This window comes from Chlamydotis macqueenii, chromosome 1 (genome assembly GCF_036417535.1).
Source record: "Chlamydotis macqueenii isolate bChlMac1 chromosome 1, bChlMac1.mat, whole genome shotgun sequence".
NCBI classification, from domain to species: Eukaryota; Metazoa; Chordata; class Aves; order Otidiformes; family Otididae; genus Chlamydotis; species Chlamydotis macqueenii.
In genome coordinates this window covers 151,045,206-151,058,602 of record NC_141556.1, presented here as the reverse complement: position 1 = coordinate 151,058,602, position 13,397 = coordinate 151,045,206, and the positions used below count along the sequence as shown (strand labels likewise).

The 13,397-nt window shown below is 42.2% G+C and overlaps 1 protein-coding gene across 2 annotated transcripts in view; it reads left to right on the top strand.

Moving 5' to 3' along the window:
- TMEM255B (transmembrane protein 255B) overlaps positions 1-13,397 on the top strand; it is a 76,119-nt gene that overhangs the window by 45,368 nt on the left and 17,354 nt on the right. For both annotated transcript variants that reach the window (XM_086741102.1, XM_086741093.1), the window contains one exon: positions 12,124-12,204. In XM_086741102.1, the coding sequence (XP_086597228.1) occupies positions 12,124-12,204 (81 nt within the window). The remainder of the gene's footprint in view (positions 1-12,123; positions 12,205-13,397) is intronic.

Below are 13,397 nucleotides of genomic sequence, written 5' to 3'. Positions count from 1 at the left end.
CCACCTATGCCTGCATCAGGTAAAGGCACTGGGGCTGCTGAACCTCCGTGGGGACGTGGAGGGGAGTCAGCTCCCGTTTATTCTGCTTGTCCCACTGCACTGCTTATGCTGGAGAAGGCTGATGGGCTTCTCCTTCCGCCTTCATGCCAGAGAGAGTGTGACCAAAGACATTGAAAGAAAAAAAAACTATTTGAAGAGGACTTAACCTCTCCTAATAGAAATATATTCATCTGAGAACAGAGCCGTCTCTCTACATCAAGAATAGACCTGCCTGTGCACATTGTCTAGCAATGGGGCAGCTTCAGCATCTGGAGGCTTTTCATTTGACTGTAGCAGTACTATCAGCCCAGAAATTCCCCCTAAATAAAGAAGAGTGAGACTGAGGCTACCACTACAAAACAGAAAAAAAAATCAATGAGGAAATACAAAGTGAGACAGATCCATGTATGTGTATTTTTCAGCCATGTCAGTATACTGACTCAGATACTCTGAGTACTTGCTAGTTTGAAAGAACCTAAATGAACATCTACTGCTTGTAACCATTAAGAGAAGAGGATTCTCTAGGATCTAATCTTTCAGATTAAATAGAAATCCTAAAAGGAGCCCCTGGAAGGCATAGTGTGAAGTAAATATGGTTTGTGAGAATAAAGAAGTGTTAAAGCCATACCAGCTGCTTTTGCTATTTTCAGCACTGGAGTTGGGTTATTTCAGCCTCACAGATGAGACAGGCAGGGTCCCTAGGCTGGAGGCCAGCATTTCTGGAAGAAGATTGGCTCCTAAGTTAAGTTCATGCAGGGCAGATGGAGAAGCACGAGAAAGGGTAAGTGCTGACTGCAGTCTAGAGTGAAACTCCCAGCATTGCTCTCACGGCATGACCTCACCCAAAGTGTGTAAACAAATACCATCACGTCTGCTTCCTAAGTGGTTAAAAAACCCTGCAAATGTATTATTTGCAGCAGGAGATTACTAATATGTTGTAGTTACAGTAGGAATATGGCATGGACAGAAGCATCGCGTCTCTCTGTCTCACTCTACATAACTTTGAAGGGTTTGTTCAACTGTACATTTGGGAACCCTTGACTTTTAAGGCAAGGGTAATACATGTAGAAACTGAATCAACACACACTAGCCACATCTGCAGCTTAGGTCAAAGCAACATGTGAAAACCTAATTCTAGGGCTTAAAGTTTCTTACTACAGTTTGCTAATTATCCACTGAATTTTGAAAAAATGGCAAAAAATTTGAAAACATTCTGTTCCTGATGGTCCGGACTGTTGCAGCCCTTGGCAGTAGCATAACTTCAGGGCTAGACTGCTGCACAAACATAGGACTGTGGGAGTCCAGAAATGGCTTGCTCTATTTATTTAGCACTCATCCTTCCTTACAATTCCTGTATTTCAGGTATCTATCCATAGTGTTCAGGACTTTATTTTCTAGCATCTGGACTTCGTTTCAGGGTCATAGTTTTTTAAAACCTGGGATTTTGTAGCAATCACAGCATTCCAGGTTGCTGTCAATCAAATGCTTACAGCCAATTTTTTATGTGTTTTGAGTTTCTTAGTGAATGAGAGAGACGGAGATGCAGTGTCTGGTTCAAGTACCAGCCCCTTTAGCATCCCTGGCACTGACTGAAAGAGCACATCTGCTTAACCCAGTGCAGCAAAGGCCAGGAGCTAATGCCTGACACTCCCATAAGAGTGGTTCCTGATGTTGAAGGGAGAGAAGAAAAGCCCACTGAGCCCCATGGTTGAGATGGGCAGCCCCAGGACCCTGGACTGTCCAAGGAGACACCTTTTCCTGTGGAAGCACATGCTCTGTCATACCCATAGGCTCCTGCGTTGGACAACGACCCCTCTCTTCCCAGCTGCTCTCTGAAATGCAAAGGTTATGAAAATAATGCCATTACTTACAGAAATAAATTTCAACAGGGCATATGAGGACTAGTATTTTAATAAATAGTTGGGGCTGTTCAGCCTGGAGAAGAGAAGGCTCCGGGGAGACCTGATAGTTGCCTTCCAGTACCTAAAGGGGGCCTACAGGAAAGACGAGGAGTAACTCTTTAGCAGGGTCTGTTGTGATAGGACGAGGGGTAATGGTTTCAAAATAGGGGGAGGTAGATTCAGAGTAGATATTAGGAAATTTTTTTTTTACAGTGGGAGAGGTAGAACACTGGAACAGGTTGCCCAGAGAGGCGGTGGATGCCCCATCCCTGGAAACATTCCAGGCCAGGCTGGATGAGGCTCTGAGCAACTTGATCTAGTTGAAGATGTCCCTGCTCCTTGCAGGGAGGTTGGACTGGATGACGTTTAAAGGTCTCTTCCAACCCTAAGGATTCTATTATTCTATGACTTTATTAATAACTGTCTGTAAACTATGTGTACAAAATCTAACATCTCATGAATTATGGGTAAGACATTTTGTTGGTCTACCAGGAGGTTAAAGATTCTTTATCAAGCGCGAGAGAAGATACAGGTCTGTAAGAAACTAGCCAGTTTTAAATGGTTATTGTAATTAGTTTATTTTCTTTTCCATCAGTTGATGTGCATTCAATATTTGGAAATCTGGAATTGGAGAGTTCGGGGGGGAGGGGTGTTTTTTCTGCTCTTTTCTTAAAATATTGAAATTATGCAAGATAGATAAATTGTTTTTTGAAAGCGCCTTCTGCTCCAGAAATCACAAACTAAAAACTGAATTACATGTTTAGCTGCCAAAACAATTGTCAAAAAAAACCCCATCCTTGTTTTTGATTCCAGAGTTTATGTGGGAGTTGCAAGGCTGGGGACCAAACAGAAATATAAGTTGTTTTGTTTCTTAAAGCTGATACCCCCTCACCGTGGTGCTGATGATACTGACCTGTACTTAGACTCAGATATTCCTTAATACCTGTCTTGTTACAGCCAATATGGAAACTGTTCATAACATTTTAAAAATGCACCTTTTTTTTTGTGTTTATGAGTGAAAGCACAAAGATGTTTGTATTGATCACTCCTATGAATCCCTGGGATCTCCTAGCAGTGGGCTTTCTCAGAAGACACCCATCTCATTGAGAATGTTGTTGAAAAAGACTTAGAAACATCTCTTGGTCAGAGACAGGCAGGAATAATCATAGAATCATAGAATGGTTAGAGTTGGAAGGGACCTTCTAAGGTCATCTAGTCCAACCCCCCTGCAAGGAGCAGGGACATCTCCAACTAGATCAGGTTGCTGAGAGCCTCATCCAACCTGGCCTTGAACGTTTCCAGGGATGGGGCATCCACCACCTCTCTGGGCAACCTGTTCCAGTATTCTACACTCGCATTGTAAAAAATTTTTTCCTAATATCCAATCTAAATCTACCTCCGTGTATTTTAAAACCATTACCCCTCGTCCTATCACAACAGGCCCTACTGAACAGCCTCTCCCCATCTTTCTTGTAGGCCCCCTTGAGGTACTGGAAGATCTGTAGCATTTCCTCTCAGTATTTGTACAGGGTGGGATCCAGTCAACTTTAGCTCAAGACCCCAGACAGTGATCCAGTCTGCCTGCCTTCCCAGACTCCTAATCTGTTGGCATCATCTTTCATGAGATTCTTCTGTCTTTGGTCTGAAAGCTCTTGGGTCTGTATACTCCCGTGTGCCAGGGGAGATCTCATTGCACTCTATAGCTTCCTGAAGGCAGGTTGTGATGAGCAGGGGTTTGGCCTCTTCTCCCAGGCAACAAGCAGGACCCGAGGAAATGGCCACAAGTTGTACCAGAGGAGGTTTAGATTGGACGTGAGGAAAAACTTTTTCTCCCAAAGAGTGGTCAGGCACTGGAATGGCCTGCCCAGGGAGGTGGTGGAGTTGCCGTCCCTGGCAGTGTTCAAGAGGCGGCTTGATGAGAAGCTACAAGATATGGTTTAGTAGCTGTGGCAGCAATGGTAGTGGGAAGACGGTTGGACTAGATGATCTTATAGGTCCCATCCAACCATGTGATTCTATGATTCTATGATTCTATAAGCTCTCAGATAGTCAGTCTGAGGCAGACACAGATATCTGTGCTCCATCTAGCCCTCCAGAAAAAAAACCATAACAGCTAGTTGCTAGTAACATCTATTTGTTCATATTTGCATGCCTGCTTTCAGAAAGTTAGCAGAGAGCCTGATCTTGAAGGGAGTGATAATCTCCAGAACACCCAGCTGTTGGCACAGGGCTGAGCTGGCACTGAAGGGTTATGTTTTGGTTTGCTTTTAGGATTGAACTGGGAAAATCTTGGCAGCTCCCTCTCCTGTTCATTGCTAGCTATGCTGTAGATTAAAAGGACCTACAAAAATCTTGTAGGAAGAAAACAGAAAATGAGAAACTTAAGTTAATGAGCCACTAAAAAAACATTAGTTTAGTTTTGGACTCCTCAATTTTATCTATATTCGTCTTTTACATGTGCCTAGGACTATTCTGTGGTCCCCAGGCCAGCTGGCACGGTGAAGCCTGTGTCCTTGCTCTTAAAGTCTCCTAGAGTCACGGGCAGCATGGCAACGTCCATGTTACTTACTGGGAATGGTTCTTGGCCCATGCTAATTTCCACACCGTACTCAGAAATTATTTTGGAAGAGTGATAGTTTGCCCAAGCCAAAGCCATCACAAGCACAGTTCTAACAATTTAAAGGGCTAGATGATTGAGTTTCAGTCCTGGGAACATTCCCTGGCACTGATTAATCTACACTTCTATCAATGCAACCATGGAAGCTAAGACTAAATAAATATTGTAATTGAAAAAAATAGCCCTCACTATATAATTATTTCAATAAATTATTAGCCATGTTTTGTGTCTGTACAGTATGGCATAAATTTTAGTCAATACAGTTTTCAGAAAGTGGACTTACACATAAGGGAGATGGAATTTTCCCTGTGTTATCCAAAATATATATGTTCTCCAAGGGAACAAAAACTGGAATAGGAAAATCTCCTTTCCATACCTCAGTTAAGAGCCATACATCCTCCTCCCCAACAGACATTGTGTCAAATCCACCAAAGATACTGTTCAAAGAACACTTTCCTCACACAAATAACATATTGTAATGCTTCCATGGTCAAAGAGAATGTGGGGTTTTTATTGTATGCTCTTAAAAGAACCAACCAACCCAAAGAACCAACCAACCCAAAACCCTCTATATTTGGACCAAATCTTCTTCTTGGCATAAAGCCTTAACACTTAACTGTCTGTTCATCAGTCCCAGGTTCTAATACACATACAAGCAAAATATTAAAGTAAAAACGATGCAAGAACTGGGGAAGTTAGTTTGCTCTGTAGGGTTCAAGGTTGAGGAATTCTGATTTGGCTGAAATTAAAGGGAATTACTGAGTGTCCAGATTTTTTTTGACATCTCTGAAAATTTTAATTCAAATTGTAGTATGACTAGTGTTAGGCCTTGTAGGAGCCATGAGAGTCAAATCTCAGAGGCTCATGGATGGTCTTCAGTAGCCCAATCTTAATCTGTTTCTGCTGAATTCATCAGCAAGCCTTTTTTTTTTTACTTCAGTGTATCAAGTTTTCATCCTGAGTGCCACAAGTTCAAAAGGGTTTCCCAGCACAGCATATTACATGAGCAGATTTTACCAGGAACTTTTTCAACCATTGTTATTAGAACAGAGCTATGCAGTATCTCCCACTAATGTTTTACATTAATATGTAATAAATAATGCACTCCCCTTCTCTGCTTCTTTGAGTAACTCTCTCTAATTGTAAATAGGCAGGTGGGAAAGATCTGTTGATTGGCACTCTGCTCAGAAGACAAATGCCAGTAGGCTGGCAAAAAGAGGAAGAATTCTGTATGAAACTATAGTTGCATGCTTGAATTTATTTAATGATGTAAAGGAAAAATGTCTGGGTTTCATTCAGTCCTTCTGAGCACTGGAAAACATGATTTCTTGGCTAATTGTGCTTGTTTTGTTGTGGTTATTTGTTATCTGTGTTACCACAGAGCTTAAGAGTGGTAGCCATCTTTTCTGCTCTGTGTCTGCATATTTAGGTCTTTATTATTATGTGCTGATGCCATTTTTACTTTTATGTATGAGTATGTTTGTGTATAACGGGCAGATACAGTCAGATTGCCATCAATCTTAGTTTAGAAAATGGTTTTTTTTTTAATATAACCTTACTTATTTCTATACAGTAATAAGCGGAGATATAACAAATTATTGTTTCTATACACTTTAAAGCCACTGTTAATTGATGAAAAAATATATATACTTACATAGATGATATGTAAAAATAGCTCTGTCTCTACCAGTATTGCTATAAGCAGTAGAATCAAGTAGAATCAATGACTGGTAGGTATCCTATATTCATACACAATCTGCAGTACGCAGTATGAAAATATAAAGTATTTTATGAGCAGTCTCTCAGAAATACTTTTAGAACTTTGAAGTATGTCTCATTTGCCTTTGTTATTAGAGAGGCAAATCCAATGGTGCTAATGCAGTGTGACGTAGAATCATAAAATCACAGAATAATTTGGGTTGGAAGGGACCTTTAAAGGACATCTAGTCCGACCTCCCTGCAAGGAGCAGGGACATCTCCAACCAGATCAGGTTGCGCAGAGCCTTATCCAACCTGGCCTGGAATGTTTCCAGGGATGGGGCATCCACCACCTCTCTGGGCAACTTGTGCCAGTGTTTCACCATAATTTTTAAATGCTTTAAAATGCCTGGATGGTGCCTTATTCATGTAAATGCCTTAGTAGACAGAGAGACCACAACACCTCTATGACATGAAAATCTGATTCAAATAGAAGCTTTTACCAATGCAACCTTTCGGCATCCCCAGCGTACCTCTACTTAAAAGCTGCATGCTTTAGGTGTTGAGTTCTGTTAGTGACTGGCTAAAGTTAATGTTATCTAATCCTTGTTATTTTTATATACTCGATCATCACTCATTTATTTTAATTTGAGGTCACTGGACTGCACATACAGATTCATTTAAATGAACAGACTGAATGCAGAAAGCTGGCTTTACTAGTGCAGCAGACTTGCTTTTCAAAATTAGGTGCATGAAGGAAAGTACTCGTTTGCCATGACTGTACATGCAAATGTTTTAACTGTATTCACGGTGGTTGCTTCCATGTCACAGCTCTGACCTTTTTGCTGCACAGCAATATGAAGCGATAATGGCGAGTATGGATTAATCAATCACCTCTCTCCCCAGGAACAGTGCTGCTTCCAGTCACAAGCACACTTGTGCTAAAAGACCATACCAATGAAAGGATCAATTTCTTTTTTAAGAGAAAGGAGGTATAGAAGGTAGGAAAGCTGTGTGAGTCAGGATATCAGGACCAAGGTGAGAGTCTTCCTGTACTCGATGGAGGCAGATTAGACAGCTCTCTCACTATCTTTAACAAGATACAGAGTTGTCTGAGGGGAGGATTGTTGCATTCAGGGCCAGACACAGCCTCCTGGTGTGATATGGTGGTGTCACTCATCAGCAATCTGTAGTAAGGACGTGCATGCCCAGAAGGTAAGATCAGGGAGCATCTGTCTCCAGGTGCTGAGGTATATTTGCTAAATTCACAACCTATGGTACTTTGAGAGAGCTTCTTAGTGTGCTCATATCCTGAGGTAGACTCTGACTCTGTTCACAAAATCATAGAGTTGCTGAGGCTGGGCAGCATCTCTGGAGATTGGCTAATCCAACCCCCTCTGCTCAGAGCAGTGTCAACTAGAGCAGGTTGCTCAGAACTGTGTCCAGTTGGGTTTTGGGTATCACCAAGGATGGAGACTCCACAACCATTCTGGAAAACCTGTGCCAGTGTTCAATCACCCATACAGTAAAAAAGTTTCTTCTTATGTTTGAAAGTAATTTCCTGTCTTTCAGTTTGTACTTGTTGCCTCTTGTCCTTTTCCTGAGGATCACTGAGAAGAGTCTGACTCCACCTTCTTTACTTCCCCCATGAAATATTGATACACATTGATAAGGTACATCTGAGCCTTCTCTTCTCTATGCTGAACAGTTTCAGGTCTCTCAGCTTCTTCTCTTATGACAGATGCTCCAGTGTGTTAATTATCTTCATTGTCCTTTTCTGCATTCATGCTATTATGTCTGTGTCTCTCTCAAACTGAGGAGCCCAGCACTGAACCCAGCACTCCAGATATCTTTCACCAGTGCTGAGTAGAGAGGAAGGATCACCTCCCTGGACCTGCTGGTGATGCTCTTCCTAATGCAGACAAGGATACTGCTGGCCTTTTTTTTGTCACAAGGGCACATTGCTGGCTCATTTTAATGTCTTTCTGTCCATCTTACTGTCCATTTATTTAGCCTGTATTTTATCAGCTTGTCTGCTAGAATATTATGAGAGACTGCCAAAAGCCTTACAAAAAAGAAGATAAACAACATCCAGAAGCAGATAGATGAGAAGCTCCACTCATCCACCACACCAGTGACATCCTTGTAGAAGGCTAACAAGTTGGTCATACACGATTTCCCCTTTATAAATCCATGCTGACTCCTCCAAATTACCTTCCGGTCCTTGAGATGTTTGGAAATGGTTTCCAAGATTATTTGCTCCGTCACCTTCCTGCCAGTGTGTAGTTCCCTGGATTCTCTTTCTTGTCATTCTTGAAGATAGAAGTGACATTTGCTGTCTTCAAGTCCTCAGAAATCTTCCCTGAACACCATAACCGTTCAAAGATAACGGAGAGTGATTTTCCATTGACTTCATCGAGTCTCCTCAGTATTTATGGGGGCATTCCTTCAGGTCTCATGGACTTGTGTATCTCCAGTCTGTTTAAACATTCTATAATCTGATCCTGCTCCAGAAAGTGTAAGTCTTTCTTGCCCTAGATTTTTCCACCAGTGTCCATTGAAGACCAAGGCAAAGGAGGTATTGAGTACCTCGGCCTTTACCATGTCTTTTGTCACCAAGTTGCCTGCCTCATTCAGTAGTGTGCCCATATTTCTCCTAATTGCTCTTTTGCTGCTAATACACTTGTAGAAACCTTTCTTGTTGCCCTTCGCAGCCCTTGCTGCATTGAACTTCAGGTGGGCTTTGGCTTTCCTAACCCCATCCCTGCATCCTCATCTAATTTCTCGTGACTTGTCCCTGATTGCACTTCTTGTACACTTCCCTTGTATGTCTGAGTTATATCAGGAACTCCTTGTTCATCCATGCAGGCTTCAGGCTGCCTTTGCTTGATTTCCTGCTTGTTGGGATGAACTATTCTTAAGCTTAGAGGAGGTGATTCTTGAATATCAACCCACTCTCTTGGACCCCACTGCTTTCCAGGACTGTATCCCATGGGATTCTTCCAAGCAGATACTTGAATAGGCCGAAATCTCCTTTCCTGAAGTCCAGGGTTGGGATCCTGCTTTTTTTCCCTGCTCCCTCCTCTCCAGATCCTAAACTCCACCATCTCATTATCAGGGTTAAGGCTACCCCTGACCTTCGCATCCCTGACCAATCCTTCCGTGTTTGTAAGTATGAGGTCCAGCAGAGCTCCTCTCCTTGTCAGCTCCTTGATCACCCATGTTAGGAAGTTGTTGAAGTGGGCCCCCTTTAGCCCTGTTATGTTGATTATGAGATTTCTCTTGTCCACATCACCCTGGTGGCTTCACTTGTCTCATTGGTCCACTACTCCCTCACTTGTTTGTTGGTCCTCATCTCCTTCCCCTCTTGCTCCTAATTTAAAGCTCTCGTCACCAGTTGACTGGACTGGAGGCAAAAATGCTTTTGCCCTGATTAGTCGGGTGGATCCCATCTCTTTCAAGAAGTCCTTGATCGTGAAAGATGCTCTCATGGTCGTAAAAGTCAAATTCCTATTGCCATCACCAGATGTACAGCCAGTTTTTGACCTGCTGGATCCATCCAGCCCTCCTCAAGCCATTTCTCCTCACCAGCAGGATTGAGAACACCACTTGGGCTCCATGCCATTGACCATCACCCCCTTCCAGGATCTTCCAGGATCAAACTGAAACTTGTTATTGTTGTGAATATGATAGACAGCAGTTTTTCATGGATTTGCTCCTCATGGTGGAAAAAGCCATTTTGACTGCTCCCTCCCCTGCTCTCTCATTTCATCCTCATGCAACAGATGAAATTGGGGTTGGAGTACGATACTTTGTGAAAGAAGGGCAGCACAGCCTTTGGCTGAACGTATACTCGCTGTGCTAGGAGAGAAACTACAGTCCTGTTAGTCCTCCTGACCAGACCTGTCGCTGGAAGTCATGGCTAAAGGCTAAAGTTTTCCCAGGCCTTACGGAAGAATATTGTCCTAGTTCAAGTCATGGCATGCTGTTTGTGTGGTATTTGCTTTTCCTCTAGAGAAAAGGAGTTACTAAAGCATTTTTTCTTAGACTTGTGTAACACAAATAAATATTTTTGGATGCAGGAAGCTAACTTTTCCCTAACCCTTAGGAGCTGATGTCCAAACTTCCTTGGGTTTGCCAGAGTAATCAGAAAGGCAAACAAGCTGATGGATGAACTTTATTCATTGACCTGTCTGCATTTCTACCTAGCTCTGCGTTTTTACTGATTATGTGTTTTGGGTCAGCAGATTTATACGGTTCACACTTCATTATCCAACAAGCATAAAACACTCATAAGTGATCGTAAGTAGTACAGATCTTTCTGCAATTTCTGAGTTAATCTTGCATTGGCCACAAAGATTTAAAATGTAGTGAAAGTTAATCAGCACAGATTTCTGCTAACAACTTAAGTAGTCATTTTCTTGTAAGTTACGATGGAAAGAGGGGTGGCACATAACGGGTTTCCATCTTTTCTCTTGGAAGTGGTCTGACTGACATACTGGAGAGCACCTGAGTGGTTTTGAAGGCGCAGATCATGACCTAGGACTAGATAAGTGACAGAAAGTTTAAGAAGACTTTGTTTGCTGACATAAGTCATTCCCACACTTTGATTTGGGATAGACATCTGATCACAGAGAACTCTTCAGTTGTCAAATCCTCCCTAAGCAAATATGATCTAGTCCTGAAACTGGCTGAGATGTTCACGCTCTAGCCTTCAAATGACTATTTGCCAAGTTTGGAAACACATATCTTCCATCTGACCAAGGATATTTCATTGTGTTCTTCCTTTGTATAAACTTGTGGGAACTGTTGCAAGCAAAATTTGAAATATGAGCAGTGAATGCATCATCTTTTGCAATAAGCATAGGACAATAAGGCAAAAAAATCCCTTGGTGCAAATTACTTCCCCTTTATGCCTTCATTTCTTCATTCCTCTGTTTTGTTTTTAGGGTTTGAAATGTATGTAGTAAGTGGAATGTTTAAAGTATTAGCTATTTTAATTTGTTTTCACTATGGACATTGTTGAAATCCTTTAAAAAGAGTGTCCCATGTCCTGAATACAAATAGCAAAGTATTCCTTTGTGCTAAGTAGGAAACTGTACCGGGAAAAAGAGTGACAGGACTATTCTCATAAAGCAGTACTGTTTGATGTCAGGGAAGGAAGTGGTTAAATGCCAGGGGTGATGTCTTCTTAAAAGAAGTGACTGGTACAGAGAAAAATAAATTATAGAATCATAGAATGGTTAGGGTTGGAAGGGACCTTCAAAGGTCATCTAGTCCAACCCCCCTGCAAGGAGCAGGGACATCCCCAACTAGATCAGGTTGCTGAGAGCCTCATCCAGCCTGGCCTTGAACGTTTCCAGGGATGGGGCATCCACCACCTCTCTTGGCAACCTGTTCCAGTGTTCTACAACTCACATTGTAAAAAATTTTTTCCTAATATCCAATCTAAATCTACCTCCCTCTATTTTAAAACCATTACCCCTCATCCTATCACAACAGGCCCTACTGAACAGGCCCTATTCATTCTTTCTTGTAGGCCCCCTTGAGGTACTGGAAGACTGCTATAAGGTCTCCCTGGAGCCTTCTCTTCTCCAGGCTGAACAGCCCCAACTCTCTCAGCCTGTCCTCATAGGAGAGGTGCTCCTGCTTAGTTATGCTTACACTGCTTAGTGGCAGAGTGAGGAAGGAAAATGTGACCTTGAGGAGAGCCATTCTGGAAGGAAAGCCAACACAGGGATGTGAGCCACTTACTGAAGTGTCTGCATTGGTTTCCACTCCACAGCGCTGTAAGCATCTGCCGTGGGGACATGGAACTTCACGCTTCCTCCAGACTGAATATTTTATTGGCTATTTTTCTCTTTACAGGAACCCAGACCTTTGTATAACAAAAGGTGCCAGTTTTATTCAAGTGGAACAGGATTCCTATATGATGCCTACCAGACAGAGGTAAACAAACTCACCTCATCACTCATTCGTTTCTGCTGTGCTTCGAGGGGCTGGGGAGGAGGGAGGCAGGTGTTTGAGAGCATGTCTGTGCATGTAGGTCACAAGTTGATAGAAACCCTACTGGTTTGGTTTTTTTCTCATACAATTGACTCCCTGCTTCTCCAAGCCTCTGATGATTGCAAATCACTACAAACAGTGAGGTTTTGAGTCATCATCAGCGTTTCTATCCAGTACATTACTCTGAAACTGGAATGATTCCTAGTCCAGCTATACTATATAATAGCTGTCTGGGATGTATGTGTCACGTTGGCATCTTTCTCTAGGGAGGTTTTTGTAGACTTTGAGTGGAATAAGAAATATCTAAATGAATCCATTTGCATTGTCCAGAAGACTTCAAATCTTCTCTGTATTTATCTAGCACAGGCCAAGAATGTCAGCAGTTTGAATGCAGCTTTTTTATTATCCCAATGACATTAAAATGGTTGGAAAAGAGCCCACACCCAAATGGCTAGTCTCCTGAGAAGTCCAGATTTCACTTATTTTCCTATTTTTTGTTTTATTATTGTGGTAAATTGGTGGGACTGAAGACAAAATCAAGTAGAGTAGGATTGAGAACAGCTAAACAGTGGTATAACTTACAAAAAGCCAGATGTCCTCCATCACCGTTCCTCCCATGGCTAAGAAATAGTGTATGGAGAATATTACTGTTAATAATTCTAGACAGCTTACCAAAGTATATTGCCAGGTTATGCAGCTAATACTCCTTAAATCTTGCTGCTAGGGCACCCCATTGTTGATTTCAGAAAATGTATGACAAAAAATATTTCATTTACTTCTTTGCCTAAAGAGTTACCTAGACAAACCTATGATCTGTGACAACACCCTTTCCTGTAAGTTTTACTCCATCCTCTTCTAAATGTGTGTGCACACTCAGACATAGACATAGCCCAAGAAATGCTTCTGATTCTTGTAATAAGCGTGTAGCTGGTGTCACAGGGACCACAACTCCCTGCAGGTGACCCCAGCCTTGGGCTTCTGGCCAGACAGGTTTCCCCAGCTCTGCAGATTCTGGGAATGTCTAAAGTTGGGCCACCCAGAGCTCCTTGCTCTACTCTGGCAAAACCCCTGTATCTTTTGAAAGTGTAGTTAGTCTGTTACAACATTCTTGTCTGGTTGTCCACTGATGTACAGTC